This window comes from Amphiura filiformis, chromosome 16, assembly GCF_039555335.1.
Source record: "Amphiura filiformis chromosome 16, Afil_fr2py, whole genome shotgun sequence".
NCBI lineage: Eukaryota > Metazoa > Echinodermata > Ophiuroidea > Amphilepidida > Amphiuridae > Amphiura > Amphiura filiformis.
In genome coordinates, this window is record NC_092643.1 from 27,518,023 (window position 1) to 27,541,195 (window position 23,173).

The 23,173-nt window shown below is 38.3% G+C and overlaps 1 protein-coding gene across 1 annotated transcript in view; it reads right to left on the minus strand.

Annotated features, from left to right (window-relative positions):
• Window positions 1–1,143: 1,143 nt before the first annotated feature.
• Window positions 1,144–23,173, minus strand: part of LOC140135824 (katanin p80 WD40 repeat-containing subunit B1-like) — a 28,983-nt gene continuing 6,953 nt past the window's right edge. Inside the window, exons 4-16 of the mRNA XM_072157450.1 lie at window positions 22,913–23,013; window positions 22,027–22,152; window positions 20,879–20,994; window positions 20,085–20,156; window positions 18,399–18,603; window positions 16,763–16,917; window positions 15,602–15,732; window positions 13,711–14,027; window positions 7,455–7,622; window positions 6,650–6,726; window positions 4,060–4,134; window positions 3,720–3,833; window positions 1,144–3,102 (exon numbers count right to left, since the gene is read on the minus strand). Of these exons, the coding sequence (XP_072013551.1) occupies window positions 2,970–3,102; window positions 3,720–3,833; window positions 4,060–4,134; window positions 6,650–6,726; window positions 7,455–7,622; window positions 13,711–14,027; window positions 15,602–15,732; window positions 16,763–16,917; window positions 18,399–18,603; window positions 20,085–20,156; window positions 20,879–20,994; window positions 22,027–22,152; window positions 22,913–23,013 (1,790 nt within the window). The 3' untranslated portion in view covers window positions 1,144–2,969. The remainder of the gene's footprint in view (window positions 3,103–3,719; window positions 3,834–4,059; window positions 4,135–6,649; window positions 6,727–7,454; window positions 7,623–13,710; window positions 14,028–15,601; window positions 15,733–16,762; window positions 16,918–18,398; window positions 18,604–20,084; window positions 20,157–20,878; window positions 20,995–22,026; window positions 22,153–22,912; window positions 23,014–23,173) is intronic.

A 23,173-nucleotide genomic window follows, 5' to 3' on the forward strand; every position in this document is an offset into this window, starting at 1 on the left:
AATCGCATCCACTAACCTGATTCCATAGGTGCATACACACACATAGAAAGGCGATTTGCTCGTACATTGGCAACACAACTGTGTAAACATACTGAATTGAATCTGCCACTGCGAAATCCAACATGGCGCTAGTGGCTACTCTCCACTTACGAAAAGAGAGACTATGGGGTAAACTGCACACAATGTTATTCCATTCTTAAATAGTTGGACAGAGTATAGCCACAAGCAAGGATATCTACAAAATTAAAATACTTAACAATCTTAAGGTGACACTAACCTGATGACATTCAAAGATATCATATCCATGCCAGAACATCTTAAAACAATTAGCAGTAATAGATTGATCACACACTTATTTTGCAAAGATTTTTCACTTTCCCCGATTTGGCGCAGTTCATGGCATGAACATTAAGTCGGATTCTTATTGGTTATTGAATCACATCATCATCACATCAGCACCTCATTCACCGATCAATCTGTGTAGCATCGTGTGACACAGGCATGATTTTACGCAATCGGTTGGCCAGTGCAATAGGTCATTGCAAAATAGTGCAGTCACAGATATGCTTTGCCAGACACTTCGGTTCAGACTTGCAGCTCATTATAACAGAAATAGTTCACAAGAAACAGAGGATCATGGAAAGATGATGCAGATTGCAAGAGAAACAAAAACAGGCCTAACATTGCAGCATAAGTGCACATAAAGTGACTTTGCGATTTTGTAACCTTTGAAAAAAAAAACCGGATTAAATTCCAATTTGGTCCCTACAACTTCGGAATGTGTTGCTAATGCTTTTGGGACAATACTAAATAATGAATTATTTGAGCGCAAAGACATCTGAAACATATGGTAAATTGGTCATAACAAAAGGTTTCAATATTGTAACATTTTATGAAGCAAACATATATTTGAATGCCATGCCTTTAGAAGTATTTTTAAGTTATAAATTATGGAATTTCACAAAGTTGTATTTGGTATACAAGCACTTATTACAGAAGAATTATTTTTGTACATTAAGAGTCCATCTATTATACACTGAGAGTACATGAGCTATTAAGAAACTGAATGGACAAACATTGGTGTTTACACCATAGATGACACCACCTAGATGATATAAATATTTTAAATCAAGGTCTATCTAAAGTAGGATTATACAGCTGTAAGCTGCTTTAAATTCCTCAATGGAGTCTTCACACTAGTCCAACTCATGAACATCTTACACCATGGATATGCCCGTTAGTTCACTCAGTTTCTTAATACAGTAGATTTTTTCATGATAATCACGATACAAGAGGAAAAAACAGTAAAGTGCATACATTTTGTGCAGTGTTATTGGAAGATCATACATATTATTATGTTTCAGCCAGGAAATCACCTCTGCCATGTTTGATGGGGTATAGAAGCAGTTTGATGAGACAGGTGCCATGTTGGATTTTGGCAAATCCAAGATGTATTGATTTTTGATTGTTCCTTTTTTGTAACACTATATTCATATTGTTACCTTTTGTCCTCTTGGAAATGGGCTATATTTTATTCACACATCTATACCATCAATGGAATACATGACCTGAATCTCTCACACAGGGTGTGAAGATTTCAAGTGGGAGTCACCCGTCCAGGTAACCCCATTTGAAATTGCACTCCGTGTGGAAGATTAAGGTCATGTCTTCCATCGAGTGTGTATGGATTTCAACTGGAATTTGCCTTTTGCACGGATCCGCCATCTTTCTTGCTACCAAAACAAGGTCTCCCTTGCAAACGCATGCGCAAAAAGTGCATTTTTGTTACTTGTGCTTTTTTTGCAACACGCCAGACGGCTTTTGCAAAGCGTACGCGGTAGTTTACGCACGCGTTTGACAGGCGTACGTACACGCAACACACACTTTGCAGGTATAACCTTGTTTTGAGATGACCGTGCGATTGGTGAATACCCCAATGAGACATCTGTAATGCAAATTGCACTCTACAAATGTTGGTTTGTTATTATAATTATTATTTTTACAAACCTCCTCTGCCAGATAATTAATTTGTCCAGAGTGATGCCAGCAATGACAGCCTGGCTGAAACTTAGTATAGCAGCCTGAGTGTGACCAGCAGCAACACTAAAATACTATTATTGCATCAGCATGGTTCATATTTTAACTCACTGGAGTTCCGATATGCACACATAATTTAATTGCATTTTTTTTCATTAACACAGTTACACCTTTTCAGAATCTCCCCACAACAAACAGATTTGCTATGGACAGTCTTTTGCCTTTTCTAACCCTTCACTCTCCATATTTCTCTTAACAATGTTGGGTGTTTATATGGAGGTCAAGCCAGGACTGTGCTCATATTACCTGTGATAAAGCATTCACAGGTTCTAAGTTCTGCACGACAAGAAGAAAAATTGCATGTTATTTTTTTGGTTATTAATTTGATGTATAACAATCAAAATGTTTGTTTATGTCCAATGTACATAATAGTTGTTGAAGCCCTCAGCTACACCTCTGTCAAAAGCAAGTGATTATGCCTTCAATTGTATTACTGAACCTACCATGTTTCAAATTGGAAATTCCTCCTTTTGTGTAGGAGCACCTCTTCCATTTGAGCTGGGTTATAGTAAGAATTGCAAGACTGACTAATTGAGCATTCCAACAAATTTGTCTGAGACATAGGTCAAACTGGATCTGGCCTGTCTCAAAGAGGTATAGCTTTGAATTCACCTCGCTACCTTGCTAACAATGGAACTATTTTAACGCTGCTGCTGCCATATTACGTGATAATTTGGCTACATATCATATCAGAAACACATCAAGAGTTATTACCTATACTGTTTGAATTACAATCGGAGAAAAATGACACTTATATTGATGATGATGATGATACCTTATAATACGCACTCTTATTGGTTAGTTATGTGTAAAGGACTGTTTAGTTGATATTCTAGCTATTCATGTCTAAATTTTGAGGGTGAATGAGGGTCTTACTCTAGTTGTACTAGTAACAGTTGAAGTTCTCTGAATGTGCTGCCCATTTTGCCACTGATATGCTGCCGTTCTTCTACCATGCCTCGCATTGCTAGTAAATAGGTGTAACATTTGGAGCACTTGTTATACCTGTGGATGAGATCGAAGTACACAAATGAGTTAAGGAGTTCCTGATATCCCATTTTTAACCATGTTACTTGGAGATAATTTGAAGTGATCTCCACTTGAGATGAGTCTGGTATTTATTCATAGCTATTATGTAAAAAGATACACATGTAGAAGCTAGTAGGTGACAAGTGTATCGTTTTGATATGGATGTAAACATTTGCCAACCCAGGTTGATTATCGCTAATTTGCAGAAAACATTCCTAACCATGTGACATGGGGATGATTTGAAGTGACCTCCACTTGAGATGAGTCTGGTATTTATTCGTAGCTATTATGTAAAAAGAGACACATATAGTAGCTGACAAGTGCATCATTTTCATATGGATGTAAACATTTGCCAACCCAAGCTGTGTTTGTGTGCCGTTACTATCGCAAATTTTCCAACTTTTCACCAATTAATTTTGAAAAGGTTTATTTTGAAAAGGTTTACATTTAATATAATTTTCAAAATGAAATCATCCAGGGCTTCAAAAAACGTTTCCTGGATGTGGAGACACAATCCAGCGCAAACCCTGCTCCTAATCTGTTTTGTAAGAAACATTATTTTGATTCCCCGCTGATTTTCAACTCTTGCTTACCTTTCTTCTCTAGAAATATCCACGCCTTGATATGGTGTTCTAATATTGTTGTTGATGAGCCCTGTAAAACTCTTCAAGATTAATTTTAATGATGTACACGCTGTTTGGACATAGCTGAAACAAGAACAGTTTGATTTGATTAAACAATTGACTTTGAAAATTCTGAAGTTAATAAATGACAATAAAGTCGCCAATCTTTTCATTTTAACCACACAAGGACATAAATATTACATTGCACATGATTTTTTTCACTTTATGTTACTTCAATTGCATTATTTCAAACTACAGTTAATTAAAATGACTAAACTAATAAGACAATCTCTCTTCAATTTCAACTTACTTTTCATATTTGCTTGTGATTAATTCCTTGATTTTAGGTAACGTTATCACACACAAATCCAAATTCCATAGCGCTCTGATAGTTTAGAAAAACAAACACATGCAAATAATTATAAACGAGTTAGTACAAGTGTTATATGTGACTACCAGACTCGGAGTTAGACAAATTTCATGTCTTAAAAGATTAAAGAGCATCAACATCAAGTCAACAATTACTAAAACTCTGCTTCATATTGACCAGCTTACTCATAAAGAATTACATGTTAACTAGCAGTGTCTCATCTACATAATCTACTGTATGCCAAAGCTTTTTTTGAGTCTGTGTTTTCTAGGTTGGGTTAATTGGTATCTACAGCTTTTGACAATCTTATTATCAATCAATGGATCGATCCATCCAGATTGATCCGATTTGATCGATCGATCAATTAATTGATATAGAATAAATATCTATGCAAACCCTTCAAAGGTGATGCTATTAGATTTTGAGTATCAAACCACCAGGATGGATTGGGACTGTCGGGAGTTAACACTCTAATCTTTTCGAAACAGACTGTGATGTACATATGTGATGTCAAGCAAAATCAGCCGGAAGTCGGAAATATTGATTTTGAGATATAGCCAAACAAAGGAAACATCTCCTTTTTGGAAACTCTATAATTGCTCATAACTTTTGAACTGGTTGTTCAATTTCAATGGGGTTTTCTGCAAAATGCAGCTTTGTAAATGCTTTTTACTATCCTATAAGAAACTGAATATTGAATACGACCGACTTGAGACTGATTTTGCTTGATCACACCACATACAGGTAATGCACTCTTCACACAGGACCAGTGGCTTAACATTTAACATTCTTTCATGGTTTATTAATATGACCGACTTGAGACTGATTTTACTTGATCACACCACATACAGGTAATGCACTCTTCACACAGGACCAGTGGCATAACATTTAACATTCTTTCATGGTTTATTAATATGACCGACTTGAGACTGATTTTACTTGATCACACCACATACAGGTAATGCACTCTTCACACAGGACCAAGTGGCTTTAACATTCTCTCATTGTTTATTAAGGGTGGGTATGAGCGTTTGGACAGTATTTATTTTGGGACATTAGAGCACATCAGACATATCGAATTGCATTCTGAATACGAAGAATGTCCTTCTGATATCAAATAATTTTGATTTTTGAAATTACAATTTAATACACATTTTATGGCAAATCATTAAAAATTGATATTTTTGATATTCAACAGTACTCGAAGTAAACTTTACAAATCTGATGATTTATACTTAAAGTGTATATAGGTGGGATGAAAAGCCGACGATCAATTGAAAATTTTGACCTTTCGTATTGAAGATATGGATTTTTTTTTCCCAAAACACCAAAAAAAATTAGGTCTTTTTGGGAAAAAATCCATATCTTCAATATGAAAGGTCAAAATTTTCAATTGACCGTCGGCTTTTCCTCCCAGCTACATACACTTTAAGAATATATCATTAGATTTATATAATTTACTTGAGGACTGTGATATATCAAAAATTTGAAAAATATCAAATTTTTATAATTTGTCATAAAATTTGTATTATATTGTGATTTTCAAAAATGAAAATTATTTGATATCAGAACGACATGCTTCGTATTCAGAATGCAATTAGATAGGTCTGAGGTGCTCTCATGTCCCACAAAAAATACTGTCGAAACGCAATAAACGCTCATTCTAGATCCCTTAACATAATTTAAAACAAAATCAAGAGCATTGGGCAGTGGGTTTTTCTGATTTTAATCTAGATGTTACTAGTTAAATTCATAAAACTATGCCAATGATAATGTCTAGCAGCATTATTTTCTAAAGCAATTAATTACAATAAAGTTCTCATTGTTCTATCCCACCCTCCACCACAGTTCACAGACAGTTGTTCTGCCAATTATTCTTTACCCCACCAAATGATGTGACGTCATTCATGAATCAAAAGTTACCGGATAAAATATCACAAACAAGCTGAATGTTGGTTGCTCCAAGGTATGCGGATTTAATCTGGTTGATAACACTTAATTCCTTTGTTTAAGATTCCCAGATGACTTAGAATATTTACAAATCCCCATGTTATACTTTGTTCTGCTTACAATTATTACAGTATAATTATTACACTTGTTGCGCTTTGCATAATGCATGACTGGTGCAAGCTTATGTGAATTCATGTGAGCGACAGTTGGGACTTCTATTGCATGCAGTAATAGACACCAGATAAGCCGAACAAAGTATAGATGAGTTGACCTCAATGTTTATCAACAAAGGCAAGGGACTGGTATGTCGATATGCTTGAGTGGGCCCTATGCCACCACTACACTGTTCAATAGCCTTATTGTGATGTGGCGGGAGTTTTAAAAACACGAGCACTAAACAAAATATGATGCGCGCCTATACTACCAGGCAAACAACAATGGAAATTGTGATGATGCGTGCGCATACTGCCAGGCATTGACGTCAGAAGTCAACTCATCTATAGGATAATGTTAACTTCACATCACATGTCGTGAATTCAACAAATAAAAATCTAGGTCAATATATGGATTGGGTACTTACCTCTTTAGACATAATATATTAAGTAAATCGACTACAATAGCTTGGTCCTTCATGTTAATTGCAGATTCAAGGGCAGTCTGTGGTATGGAAAAAAAAGAAGAAAAACATCATCATTAACTTTATTTGCTTTTATTTCCCCAGCTAATTTTGAACGCCTTACTGATATTGATGAATGCACCACGAAAGGTAGACCTTAACCAATTGGGGCCGACAAAAGGTAGCACGAATAATGCCAGCTTACGTCAAAGGAAGCTGGCGTTAAAACGCTGACAACTTGAGTGCGGTCAGCCAAAATTAAAGCCATGCTCAGAGGGCACAGGTATGGGACGTTCCGATCTTGGGTGTTATTAATCTATACTGATGACACCAAAGTGTTGCTACTCAAGGTAAGTATACATTGATGTATTACGATTGCTTAGCATGATACGGCATAAAGAGGCAATTTGGAAGCACAAAAAGGCTGTGAAATAGACAAAATTAAAGGGCAATTTGGAATTACCAATTAAAATCAATATGCCTTGATACTTTCAAACCTAGTCCATTTTTCTGAAAACATAATAGTTACTGTAAATTATTTGTGCAGGTAGCGTACCATGTGGGAACCCTGCCTGATTCAGGGGTGTGAGTCCACAAATAAAAAAAAGTCTGAAAACAAGTCCGATAAACTCAGAAATTTGGAAAACTCCTATACGTTTGTATTGGGCCAGTGCAGAAAATAAAAATAAAGAAGTCCGAATTCAGTTTTAAATCCGAATTCTCACACCCCTGCTGATTTTAGCATACCAACATGAACATATCTACTTGCCTTTACATCGCCAGCAGTCCAAATAGCGCGGATCACATCTAGATTTTGACGTCTACTACTCAAGACAGCACACATAGAAGTGTTTCCTTTCTGTATCGATTCCATCACCTCACTCTCACTTTGTTTTCTTTTGCTGGGTGCTTCTTCCCTGGCTCCTTGCATATTTGGCTAAAAGTTTAATAAGACAATAATCTTAATTGTTGAGGTAAGTTTAAACTGGTCACACAACTTAAGAAAAAATTTGATTTACTCAAATTTTCGTCCGTCATCCGACGAGACTTTTTCAAGAGTGGTTGACTGGAGCAGGATTTTGGAGTCACATGACAGGATGACAGGTTGGTAGACGGCTGGTAAATGGTGGCGGCCCCTGTCCTTATTGAGATCCGGGTTGTGAGCAGCAATGTATATGGATTCTTTCACCCCGCTGGAACCATCTAGAGTCTGTATTTAAGATGTCTACTTCTTCAGGCTTGAATTGATGACTATGAGTTTTCATGTGGGACCCAACCGGTGAGCTCTTGCGATTATGTTCTTTCAACCGTTTGCAAAGGGGTCTTTCTGTCTCTCCAATATACCGAGAGTCACAATCTTCACATTGAATGTCACAGACAACACATGTACGGTCAGATTTGCTAACTTTGTCTTTAGGACTGACAAGCATATTGCGAATAGTGTTAATAGGCCGGACATGAACCGTTACCCCTGCTTTCCTGATCTTCCTGCTGAGGGCTTCCGTAACCCCTTGGATGTAAGGCAGGCTTATGTGACCCACCGTGGGGGTATCACGTTAAGCAAGAGGCTTAGGAGTGATCTTGTTACTGCCAGTAAAGTTCCAGGCCCATTTAGTGTAGCCACAAACCGACAATGCTTGTTGAACATGATGAAGTTCTTGTTCCAGCTTCTCATGGTCAGAAGAGATGACATTGGCACGGTGTTTAAGTGTTCTTATAACACCCAGTTTGTGCTCGAGAGGTTGATGGCTATTGAAATTTAAGTACTGATCAGTGTGAGTAGCTTTTCTGTACACGCTGAATGAGAGTGATCCGTCCAAATCCCTTCGGATAAGAGCATCTAACATAGCTATACACTGATTGTCCTCTCGCTCAACCGTAAACTTAATTGCGGGATGCACAGAGTTGAGATGGATAGTGAAGTTGTCAATGTCACACGTTTTGAGGACTATCATGGTGTCGTCGACGTAGCGTCCCCAGAACCGTGGTGGGGAATGGTAGGAGGAGAGCGCTTTGTCCTCGAAGTCCTCCATGAATAAGTCCGCGACAATGGGACTCAGGGGGGAGCCCATGTCGGCGCCCTCTATTTGGGTATAGAAAGTTCCATTGTGGGTAAAGTATGTGGTCTTCAGACAGACTCTCAGGAGATCAATAATCTGCTTGGGACTCAAGGTGGTTCTGGTGGAAAGTGTATCATCGTTGGTGAGACGCTTATGGATAATGTCCAAACTTTCATCCACAGGAACGCTGGTAAATAAAGCGCTCACATCATACGAGACCAGACTTTCATTGTCCACGAGTTTGATGGCAGATAATTTGGTTACCAAGTCCTCACTGTTCTTGAGATGTCTGAGAATAATCTTAATTGTTTTACACAGAGCAAAATAGGAAAACTTCATTGTTCAGGCATGAGAATGGCTTTTCTGAAAACTGTAAAGGCCCAAAACAGGCTGAAAATAAATAAATAAAAATGCGTAAATTTGGACATCAAAACTGCCTGAATTCAGACAAAAGCTTGAAAATTCTCATGCCTGATTGTTTCGAAACTTTTCCAGTTCTGTTGAAATCCATACACCCTTATGGAAGACTATCATATTTTTATTATTATCATTATCAATATTACAATTATTATTATTTTCATTATTATTATTATGTATATTGTATGTTTGAGATGGAACCAAACAAGAGCACCAATGGCGCTGTGGCTCTGTGCTTTTTTGAATGTGAAAGTAATTGCAGTCGAATGTGCAACAGGTGAAATCATATACATTGTATGTGCCAGATCACACGCAATCATACATCTTGCTGGTTGGTAGCTATATCTTATTTGCAGAGCATAATACATCCATCAATAAGTTTCATATCCACATGAGGTTTTAGTAATTTGACCACAGATGACCCCTGAGTGACCTTGGATGACCCCAAAATGACATTCCAAAAATTTGGCTTGAAATGTTGACTGTACCCACCAAGTTTCATGCCCATGCGAGTTTTAGTAACTTAACCTCAGATGACCCCTGGGTGACCTCGGATGACCCGAAATGACCTTCCAAAATTTGACTCTAAATGTTGACTGTACCCACAAAGTTTCATGCCCATACAACAGTTTTTAGTAATTTGACCTCAGATGACCCCTTGGTGACCTCAGATGACCCCAAAATAACCGTCTGAAAATTTGACTCTAAATGTTAAGTGTACCCACCAAGTTTCATGCCCATACAAGTTTTTAGTAATTTGACCTCAGGTGACCCCTTGGTGACCTTGGATGACCCCGAAATGACCGTCCGATAATTTGACTCTAAATGTTGACTGTACCCACCAAGTTTCATGCCCATACGACCAGGGTTCGATTTAGAGGGGTTTTACATGCACAAATGCATGTAACTTTGGCTCTGTGCATGTAGAATTTTGCCTGTGCATGCAAAATTTTGTGTTATTCAGCCCATTTTGAGGAAAAAATCAGAGTTGTGCATGTAAATTTTATTTTCTAAATCGAACCCTGCATACGACAGTTTTTAGTAATTTGACCTCAGATGACCCCTTGGTGACCTTGGATGACCCCGAAATTACCTTCCGAAACTTTGACTCATAATGTTAAGTGTATCCATCAAGTTTCATGCTCATACGACAGTTTTTCGTAATCTGACCTCGGATGACCCCTAAGTGACCTCGGATGACCCCAAAATGACCGTCAGAAAAATTTGACTCTAAATGTTAACTGTACCCACCAAGTTTCATGCCCATACGACAGTTTTAGTAATTTGACCTTAGATGACCCCTGGATGACCTCGAGTGACCTTCACCCACTAACCAATACAAACTTGTTCTGTCTGGGGTCAAGATGCACCCGCCCACCAAGTTTGAAGAATGTGCGACCCCTAGTCTCCGAGAAAAAGGTTTTTGCATATTATGCATAAATTATGCAAATTAGGTAGGTAATTACCATATTTTGCGCTGAAAATCGAATCAGGTCGAGATCCTCTGGTCATGCTACCCCCACCACGTTTCATCATCATAGGGCTTAGCATTCTTACGGATCCCCAGAAACAGCTTCACAAGGCGGATTTCTTCAGATTTCCAACCATTTTGTAGAAGCGTTCCGCATAAATTATGCAACTTAACAACTAAATGCGCATACTTTTCGCCAAAAACTAATCAGGTGATCAGCAGGTGTGTATCATTCCTGTCACAAGGTTTCGTTACCATGCACCGCTATCAATTTGCGCTGATATTCGCATAAATTATGCAAATTAGCTATGTTAATTTGCATATTTTCACCGAAAACATACAATTACGGAGCAAACTTGGATACCCTTCCTCCCACCAAGTAGCGTCCCCGTAGGTCTTACGGTTCCCCAGATACAGCTCCGGACAAACATTCGGACATCCCACCCCCACACACAGACGGAAATAGTGATTACTAAGTCCCATCCTGAACAAAGTTCAGAAATGAAATTTTATCAATTTGCGCTGATTTTTTGCATAAATTATGCAAATTAGCTATGTTAATTTGCATTATTTTTCACCGAAAACATACAATTACGGAGCAAACTTAGATACCCTTCCTCCCACCAAGTAGCGTCCACGTTACTCGTGAGGTCTTACAGTTTCCCAGATACAGCTCCAGACGGACACACGGACATCCACACCCCGGACAGACAGAAATACTGAGGCGAGACAAAAATGAAATTTTATAACAAATTTTTGTGACTTGAGATCATTTGCATTTTTTGTAAACACCAAAACTGTTCTGTCCTGACATGTCTGTTGTGTCATGTGTGTTGACCCCGGTCCAACAGACCAATCGTAAGTTCTGTTCGGATCTGGATCTGCCTGGTCTGGATGCTGTACTCCGATTAAGCAGGACTAGCCTACATCACATCAGTGTTTATTTCTGATAGATTTCACTTCATGATTTTTTCTTCAATTTCATCACTTACGAAAGTACAAAAGTAGACAATCTAGTAGTCAGTATAACCTCGGAGCAGTTCGTGTGAGACCTACGTACATGGAATAGTAGTACATGGCTTCCGAATTTGGAACTTCACATGTTCAACTTGTCATGCCGGTCGAGTCCCGCGTTTACAACTAAAATCAAACCACTTCTATATTAAGTCCATCGCTGAATTTTACAAATAACTTAAATAAACATCTTTATATTTAATAAAAAAATATTATGGTATGCTCGTAAATGCTTCGAATGACATTTACCAGAAGCTCATGAGCTCAGAATGGTAAACAAACTAGCGTATTTTCACCTCGATTATGCACCGTAGCTCTCTGTGGTTGAGTTTGCAAGGTCAGTGGGTCAGTGAACTTAGTCTCCTATGCAGCCAGTTTGGTTACGCCCCTCCACAAAAATGTTTGTGTGGAAGGGGCGGAACCAAACTGGCTGCTGTGGAGACTACGGCCAAAATCGATCAATCACACAAAACTGTTTGCTGATTGGTTCAGAAATGGTGATGTCATCAATCAAGAAAAACTAATCGATTTATTGGTTCAAAATAGCCTCATAGAAAAGTACGAAGTTTGTTGAGCATCGCAGCTTATCGGTAAAAACGTGACCTTTAACAAAAAAATCGGCACAGTGCTTTCGTACTGCACTTGCGCAAGCCAAATAGTCCCCAGAAAAGTCATTTGTTCAGATTTATTCGGGATTTATTCAAGATTCAGACATGTTCTTGACTATTTTTTGACATTCCTTACCTATCTCTTTATTTAAATTATAAAGAAATAGTGAAGAAAAGTTAAGAAGTAGTCAAATAATTTCTGATCTGAACTAAATCTTAAGAAATGTACCTCCATTGGTTTCCGTCTGTATTACGCATCTTAAATTATACAGACCAGAATAATCTCTAGCACACACAGGGAACCAAGATATAACTCGATTATCGTGACTATTTTGGTCTTTTTTACCCAAAAATAATACTTTTATCGCCTGAATTTCAATAAAATCTGGAGTGCAATCGATTCGAAAATAACTTAGCCAAACTTAGAAACGAAACTTAAGTCTTCATATCAGTCATTAAATGATCCTTAGCATAAAAACCAACAGCGTATTGTGGCCTGAAAATGAATGCTAGTTAGTTGCATGACAAAGGCACTGATAAGCTCCGCTCAGAGCCAATAAAATGAATCTGAATCTGACATGACCTTAATCTTCCAACAGCAAGTGTGAATTTTAAATGGGGCTACCTGAATGGGTGAGTCCATTTGAAATCTACACCCCCTGTGTGGGAGAATACGGTCATGTCTTCCATAGGGGGTGTATGGATTTCAACAGAAATAGCTCATTATTGACTCCAATATACCATTACAAGGCAAACATCTAGATTAGTCAAATTGGGTTGATCCTTCATGTGATTATTTCGTGTAATCTAATCCTAACTCTTAACCATAATCCTAACCCTAAGACTAATCCTAATCATAACCCTAATCATAACCCTAATCCTAACCCTAATCCTAAACTAACCCTAACCCTAATTTCGTGTAAAATTACATGAAGGAATAACCTAAAATTGAGACCGTCTATCTCACCTTGGTCGAGAAAATGATGCTCAGTGCTTGGAACAATCGTAGGCACGTCTGTGTCAGTCGGAGACCAAGTTGTATAAGGGATGATTTTCTGGTGTGACGTCACCAAATGGGTGAGTCCACCGGGGGATCTGGGTTTTTGTTGTTTATTCATTTATGTGGGACAAAATGACTATTGTTTTTTTCCGCATCTCAGGATCGATGCAAGAAGTATCTTAATCAACATCGGAAACGGTAAGATCGTCCAGTGTACAGAGTCTAGCTCATTAAGACTCAATATACCATTACAAGGCAAACATCTAATTTAGTAACATTGAGACCTGTTCTCACAAAATGATAAAAAAAAAGTTGCATTTTTTTAGTTATTGTAGGGCTTGGAGTAAGACAAATTCTCATGAATCCAAACACCACCATAAAGGTACAGTTCTTTTGCATACAAAAAACCTGCCAAGTTTCCAACAACTCTATGAATCAACCACTTGTATACTTACTGGTAGGAATGCATTCATATCCAGGCCTGCTGGTTCATTTCTATCAGACGGTATAATCATTGTCTGTTCCTTAGCAACCATCTTGGGTTCCGCCACCTTCTTTTGATTTAGCGCTGGCGGTGACCTTGACCTGCGTGATGTTGGTGGTACGGCTGCTGTTGGTGCAGGTGCTGGCATTTCTCGTGGTTGTGCTAAAGGAGGGGGTTGGTGGTAGGATACTGCTGTAGCGGGTGGGGCTGCTCTTGGCACAGGGGCAGCTGCTGGTTCATCATCTGGAGGAGCTGGGAAGGGATCTTCTTGTCTTGTAGGTGAATGAGCTAAACAGGTAAAGCAATTTGAAATAGATGTTATTATAATAAACCTATTAACCCCATGAGAACTACCTGCCTATTGGTCAAAAAGGAGTTTTCATTATCAACATTGTTAGAATAATTTCACCACACACAAAAATTGGGGCGAATTATTTGCAAAACTCCATTCTGATTGGTGTTTAAAATGAAGATATTATGTAATTGCACAATCAAAGGCAATGTTAGATCGGCAGGTAGTGCTCATGGGGTTAATTTATGGTACACTTTCAAAATGTTCAAGAGGATGAGCTGCTTCAAATAAAACTCTCCTCTAAAGGTGTTTGAAATAATACCCATTTTGCCCTTGTAATAGCCCACCACTATTGTCTGGAAAAGTCATAAAATGTTTTTTTCCTATACTTTTGTCCAGAATAATTGTGAGCATAAATTGTGTGAAACAAGAAAATTTAACACTAAGTGGTATATCTGTGATTGGCAACTTGAATCAAGTACATAAAATGTGCAGAAACAAACTATATCTTCTCCCTAGTTGGAAGCTTTATGGAAGTTAGAAATAACAGTGAATCTAACAGTCACATTCACACATGGTCAGTGGTCACCCCCTATGGTTATACCCTCTCTATGGCCCAAAGACACTGTTTTTGAAGCTATCTCGGTTGGAGAGATCCACGGTTGCGATAAGGCTCCACAGTTGGTATGTGTATAATATGCATACCTCCACAGTTTGAATGCGGATGCAACCACAGACACCCCACACACATCTCTTTCACCTGCTGGCACTATTTTTTATTGCATAATAGGAAACTTATATCTGTCTCAAATACATCTGGCATGCAATTGGGACCTACTGCAGACCTCTACAAACCGAGGATGGTGCTCATTGGGCTATTCTATTTAAAATCCACACTCCCCTGTGGAAGAATTTGGAAATATCTTCCACAGGGGGAGTATGACTTTCAAATGGAATACACGTTAGCAGCTCCATTTGAAAATTCACCCTCCCTCTATGTAAGATTCAGATAGAATCTTTCTCGGAGGGTGTATAAAATTCAAATGGAGCAGTCTAATGTGTTCATTCCATTTGAAATTCATACTCCCATCGTGGAAGACATTTCCAAAATCTGCAGCTGGGTCCACACTTTGAATGCAAAAAAAGTCTTGTATATATCGTCGGTTGCAGGTTAACATGTACACACACCCCCACCAACATATAGACATAGTAGACTGCTGCCCTCAGTCGTCAACCGTCTGGATTGACGACTGAGAAAACTTCGTGGAAAAAAAGTGACGGATTTTGCAACAGGATTCCTGTGGCATAGAGCGTGCGCAGTTGTGTCCAAATTGACCTTTTGACCAAGTTTGTTGTTTTTAGAAGTTCAGAGCGCGATCTTGTCACAGCGGCGCGGTACACGGGCGCCGCTAGTCAGTCGCGCTACGGCGCATAACCAAAGTCGCATTGAATAGTTTTCAGAAGTCCGTCATGATTTGGGCTGTAAGATAATCAGTCGTCACTACGAAGCATGACAGTACATGCGAAGTGTAGACGGCTGATTGGAATTGGTCTATAGACATAGACTTACAAAGTCTTTTCGTGGGATGGAAGATTTCTTTGTACTTGGATGGGTCTTGTATATCAGCTGGTGTATTGTCTTCTTCTGGTTCATCTTGTGTTGGTGATTGCCGTGGTTGCGTCTTTACCTCAGGCTCTTTCCTGCAATGGAAAAGTCAAACCAGCGAATATTATAATTAATGTTTGGGAGGAATGTGTGCACTATGTTTGCTTCTGTGACTGCATGTATAATTGTATATGAAACAGAACTACTACAACTGGATCTGAGGAAAGGCATGTGATTGATTATCTTTTTCAGCAGATGGATTTGTTCATGTACTGTCTTACATTGAGGCCAATCATTATCAGTTGAATTGCTCCATGAGAAGCAAAAACATGTATAACAATGCCTCATATGGTAGTACATACTTCCGGTGGTGGCTATCACAATTCACCATCTAAACAAAACATATCCATATCTTTGATATTAAATATTACTGGAGTAGTAATAAAAAAATGAGCTTCCTACACCTAAATCTCTGTTTTAATGAAGAAAAATGTAGGATGGCGCCGTCAATCGGGCACACCCCTTTAATGGCATGTGTAAAGTCACATATGTGACCGTCCACCATGAAACGCTCGTAAAGTCGGCCCCTGGTCAATTAATTTTTTTTGCGTGTTTAGAAAATATATCATAAGCTTTACAATGATATATCATTTGACATCAAACGATATCCAGAAGCGGCGTTATGGATTGTTAAACTTTGCTCCTTCAGCAAAATGGTACATTATTTCGGTGCTACATTATTTCTCTTTTTCCACATTGCTGGTATTAAATATCAAATGGGTGTTATTAGCTGTAACTTCAAATCATTACCAAGTCAACAAGGTTCAGGAATGTCCTCTCATTGTTAATTGATGGTTAACCAACCACTTGGAAAGGATTTAGCCAAAACAAACAAAGACTACAGCTATTTACGAATTCTATACATAAGAAGAAGCTTATTATCCTCTTCAACAATATGATTAATGATTGGTTTAAAAGGTGTTTGACAGGCACTAGCAAAATGAGAAACATGTAGCACCAACTTGAGCTACATATAAATAGAGCCTTTATGCACATTTTGCCGAATTTATAAGCGGTTTGTGGTGGACAGTCACATATACTCCTTTACAATCTTCCAATACAAACCTCTGTTTTGTTGACGTGGTATGCGGTCTATCTGTGATGAAGTTTTTCCTACCACTTGCTGATAGTGGATTCTTAGCAGGTGATGGTGGTTTATTCAGCTCTTCATTGGACAAATCACTGGCTCCTTCTTGAACTGTACCTGCCTTATTAATTCTCTGCAAACAGAACATAAACAGTTAGCAAGTAAAGTTGTTTTCTTTAAACTTCCGTGGTCCGGTATGCAGCTGGTGAATTGCGATCGCAGATAAGTGACAAGGTCGCCAACTTCACGCGCCGCTACCGAAGACCAATGGGTCAGCCGGCTTGTTGTCAAGTGCATTGATCAGCCAATCAGCGTGATTGTTTATTGCTTTTGTGTTTACGCTCGTGTACGCGATACGCACAGGCACGACCACGGAAGTTTAAAGAAAACAACTTTAGAGCATACAATACAATACAATGCAATGAGCGCAAAATGCCATTTTCAAAAGGATTGGAGGGCTTACAAAATAAAAACTTAATACTACCACTTACATTTGAAGGTGCATCTTAAAATATAAATATATTGACCATATTTGCATATGAAGATAATATCTTATTCTACTCTTGTGATGCAGAAACTGTGAAAGTTCTATCACCAGCTAATACTCTAGTGATGGAATCATTACAAGACAATCATTGCAAGAGCATGAAGAGATGAATCTCAAAGGAGTTTAATAAGTTTAATGTGAATGCATCATTTTCACATTTGCTCTGGAAATACCTCAAAAATTTAAATTTGTGGATTTCTTCCCAACCAAATAACATCCATTAAAGTCAACAAAGTAGCTCAACACAAAGTTAACCAAAGTGGATCAACACAAAAGCTACTAAAGTCAACATAAGCGGCCGCCCAACGACACCATGCTTTGAAGCATTCACAAAAACACACGACACCCTTGCTCCCACACACCCCCGACACAGATGCCATACAGTTATTCACCGCCAAACAGGGACTCTGTATTAGACCACAGAACTCAGATTTGTGTTTCTTCTGATTTTGACCACATAACCAGGGACGTTGGACCTTGCACATTGGGGGGTTTATACGCCTCATATGCAAATTACATACAATGACTGATTTTTTATGACATTCAACCAATCAGCTGGAACCTAATTTTATATCACTGATAGAGGACACACTCTGAAATGCATTTTTTGATTATTTGCAGCACATTGCACAAACTAGAAAACCGGGGATGGTCCACTATTACAGGAACGTCCCTGGTTGGAATATAAAGTTTCCTAAACACGCCCGTGTTCACCGAGCCATTTAAAGCGAGGACAAGCGCTTGTTTCCCGCATTCAAAGTAGGGACATTTTGACAAAGTGAGGACAAAATCTGAGTCTTCGCTTTGTGACTATGAGCAATAGGGGGTATAGGCTATTATCTCACTTTGTATGCACGTTTAAAGACAAAGTGAGGTGACCTCACTTTGAATGGTTTGTTTTGTAAAAATGTCCTCGCTTTGAATTCCGGGATAGACACACAATACACATGTGTGTATCACAAGTCCTCGCTTTGAATGCCCGCATACATAGGGTGTGCTCGACAAGGATTACACCCACAGGCAGGTGCAGGCAAATATACACACACTCCACATTTGATGCAACTCACCGTTAAGTCAACTACATGTACGGACACATTAGTTTGGTTAAATGCTGCTCCTATTAACTGTGTATTGGCCACAGCCATATCAGCCACTTTCCCCCATCCCATTGCAAAGGTATCATAACAACGTACTGGTTCCCAGCCAAATACATGCATCATATCCTGGGTACCACTGAATAAATAATTGCCATCTGGATGAAATTCTATACATCTGAGGAAAGAAATAATCAGAGATTAGTCAGAAATAATAAAGCTACTTTGCGTCTTATGTCACCTATCAATCAAACACAGAGACAGGTTGTTTACGATTTGTAACAATGATTAAAATTTCAGAACACAGTGAAAAATAATGTGCCCCTTGGTTAGTTTTTCACCTCTGAACATGCAAACCGAAACCATCTCAAAAGTTAATTTCAGCAATAGGAAATTTTCTTTCCAGAGGGCACAATGCCTAGAAATGTTGCTCGCGTTGTCCGCCATTAATCTAACATTCCACTTTCTCAGCACTAAATGATTACTTTTCTCGTTAAGCGCTATTATATACTTCATTAATATATTCTTATTCATTGATTGGTTAAAAGTGGGTCACATGACCAAAAATAGTTCTACCATCAGTACTCCTATCCGTAAATAGTACCTCAAAGCCGTAAATAGTATTTTCAATGTCCCGGATGAGCCGTAAATAGTACCTCCAAGCCGTAAATAGTACTTTTGACCATGCCTTCCGCGGGCGCGCATGCGAGGCGACGGAACAGTTCACGGCACGCGAAACTGCCAGAGCGTGATTTCGCGCTGCTGTTAATTGGTTAGCCCGATTTTAGCCTATTCGATTTTTTTTAAGGGCAAAATATAGGTTGTGTTTAAAATGGTCGTGCTGTTCACTCAGCTGGAGAGTCAAAACGTCAAATAATTTTCTTTTAACCAATCAATGAACAAAGAACATATTAATGAAGTATATAAACAAATATATACTGCCTTTATTCGAAGTTCTGGTTAAAACTATGGTCCCTCGTTGAGATCAATTAATACTATTTTCCTTCGGGCTGCGCCTCAGGAAAATAGTACTATTGATCTCACCTCGGGCCCATAGTTTTAACCAGAACATCTCATGGCAGTATATATTTGTATACTAACCAATCACAGGCCATGGAGAGTTTAATTGATGCAAACTATTTTCTTTATTTCTGATTTTTATCATAAACAAACAGAAAATAGGTATCGAATATGCGCAACAGGTCACACACAGTGATCAGCAAAATATTCAGGACCTCTAAAGGATTACAAAATACCTGTGGAAATGACAAAATAATGAGGAGTGGATCAGCTTAGGATGAAGGTGGAAGAGGTCCAACCTCAGGTGGAAGAGGAAAATGGAAGACTCTTGTGTGGTGGAGTAGTATCAATAGCCAGTAGTCAAGATGTGACCAACTTCAGCTATGTGTAGATTTCGCGATGAGCCGTTGCACGCTCCTAATTGGAATGTCGCGATCGGAGGAAACTAGGTCAGTTCTAGTGGTGGAGATATGACAGCAGCAATGTTTGTACTGCCAATTACAATAATGTGATGGAATCATTGGAGTCAACAGGTAACCTCATTTGAAATACACACTCCATGTGCGGAAGATTAAAGGCATGTCTTCCATAGGGGGTGTATGTATGTATTTCAACTGCTAACAGCCCATCATCACTTACCTAACTGCACTTGACCCTGGAGCTGTAGAACTCACCAATTCAAATGTTTCTAAATCCCAATATTTCACAGTTCTGAAAGTCAAAGCATTGTAATAATTTGGTTAGAATACTTTCTTTCATAAAAAAAGTGACAAAAGAGAAACAGGTGTCCAATTATTGTCACATTTTTCTGTTTCTAATAAATTTAAGAATTGAGGGTACTATAGTCTCTGTAACACTAAAAATCTGTATTACCTGCATTCTCGTAATTAATATACAGGCAGATAATATTTCCTGTATTACCTTTCAATATGCATAACCTTTGCATAACATGACTAGCGTGATATCCTAAGACTCATGCGGATACTTCACTTGCGTGATGGCTGCACTTAAAACAATAATAAAATTGGCCTACTTTTCAGCAAGATTATGTGTCGTATTATCATTGACATGACCATAAATCCGACATATCAAAATAAACCGTTCCTTTCCGATACATATCAAAAAGAATAAAAAATGAAATTTCCATGCTATTTTGTCCAAATAAGCTTACCGTACAATCATGTTTTCATCAGAAAGTTGAAAATTACCTTCCGAAGTTGACCCGAACCAGGAAATAGAACGAACCAGGAAGTATGTTTACACCAGAATATCGGCATGAGTTTAAGCGTATCGACTTTTTTCAGCATTTTAGATTTCATTATGAGTATCAACACATGTCGATTGTCATATTTTTTCCCCGACAAAGTGTTGAATTAGAAATCATGTGTCGATAACACCTCTAGAGCAAACAGGTGATAACTACCAGTACTTACTTGTCATTGCTTCCAGATGCAAATAGGAATTCATTAGGATGAAACTCTACATGTGTAACAGGACCCCTGTGATGCTTGAATTCCTGTAACATCTTCCCTGTGGTTAAATCCCATAACTACATTGGATACAAAACACATTGGAAATAGAATGTCAGACAAGTGGTAAATTGTGAAGTAAAAATCATCATTACACTTATATCTCTTGTGAGTTCTGCATTTCAAAACAATGAATACCCACACTTATGCAACTTAACTCCAATTCCAATTAACTTAATCCTCTAAGGTCTTGAATTCCCTTAAACAAAGTTGCATGGAGGAATACATGTACAGGTCTTTATACTTGCTTAAAGGATGTCTCCGCAATCACAACATTATGTTATATGTGAGTACACCACGAATGAGCCGTAAATGTCCTCAATTGTATTCTGAGTTACAGTGTAAATGGGCATGAAGGTCGTATTCATAGGTACCTCAATTTGGTGCTACGTGTACCTCATTTAATGAGATACACGTAGCACCAAATTGAAATACCTATGAATATGACCTTCATGCCCATTTTACACTGTAACTCAGAATACAATTGAGGACATTTACGGCTCATTCGTGGTGTACGGGTCACATATGATAGAAAATTAATTATTAAGCACGAATAACATGGTTTTAAACAAACTTATATTGGCCATAAAAACAAAGTAATACAGCCCGGTCGTCTCTCAACATGCGATATTCAAAATTAGCGGGCGCCGAAATTGTCCAGTACAATGACGTCAAAGTAATACAATGAAGGCTGACAACAAATCTGACACACAGTAAAACACTGCTCAGGCATTTTATGCACCTGCCCCATTCCTTTGAACTAAAATTGGAAAATTGTATTATCTACAGTCAAAAAGTGAGCATTCTACTATGGAAGGTTATAAATATGTGCTCTGTACTTCTAATAAATAACTATGATATACTAAGCAATCTTATTAGTTAATTTGTGTTCATTGTAGAACTTTCCCACCTCGGACATATGGCGTATACAACGTAGGACGCAGACGTGAACTCATTATTGCACGTGATTGGTCAGTTCTGAAAATGTTGCAGCTGCGTTGTATGCCCTTCTGTTGCTACCTGCAAAGTTGGTGGTGTACCGAGATACTTACCTTTATAAGGCCATCTTCTCCAGCTGATATGATCCATTTTCCATCAGGACTAAACCTGAGACAGTTGACAGCATCTTTGTGACCCGTGTAGGTATAAATGCAGCCTTTTCTCCTCACATCCCATAACTGCAAAGAAAAATAAGCGGTCGGCTTAATACAATTCCAGAATTACACAAAGTGTAACTAGTATAGCTGATTTTACCCAAATGCATACATGCCATTCTATATCAATCCACAATTTTTCGAGTCTACGAAGTATAGCCGTTACTATAGACCCTGGAAATTAGATACGGTACTAGTGCATGTATGAACAATGTCTTCAATATTGTTTTCTTTCCTTCATTTACAAAGTTAATATATTTAAAAACTTCCATGACCCTCCACTCTTATCTAAATCTAATAATGCCTTTCTTGCAGTCCATATAATTTATTATATAATACAAAGCTTTTAGCTATACCACAAATTTTTAATACTGCACAGTAACACTGTGCAAGATATTTTGATACTGAACAGGCGCACACATTTTGTGTTGTCGTTCGCAACTCGCAGCGCGTTACACAGCATACCTCACGTGCGGAGAGACCAAAGCAGGCGTAATTGATCGAGTTACGCAGTTTGTTGTTTTGTACCGCCGGCAAACATGATGAGCCAGCATGTTTAGTTTGATACTTTGGTACTCAAAACGCATAGAAAAAGCTTCATATTATAATAATAATAATAATATTGGATGGCTTTCGTGTGATACAAAGAATATACCGCACTTGCCATGAAAATACCTAACTCGTCCTTCGGACTCATTCGGTATTGTCATGGCTTGTGCGGTATATTCTCGTATAACACAGTGACACTCAAAGCCATCCAATATTATATAAATATTCTACCTACCTTGATATTTGTGTCCAGAGATCCAGATGCTACAAAATCCCCATACGGGTGAAAGTCTAGGCAACGCATATTACTTTTATGTCCTGTTAGAGTTCTGACAACTAGAAACAAAGCAAAACAGAGACAATGGCATGTATAAAATAACATTAATGCATGTACATGTATGTAGTAACTTACATAAGATCAATACAACTAGTAAAGATCAATCCTAGAATATTAATTACGTAAAATGACAGTTTGATGTAGTTTGTGGGACTACCT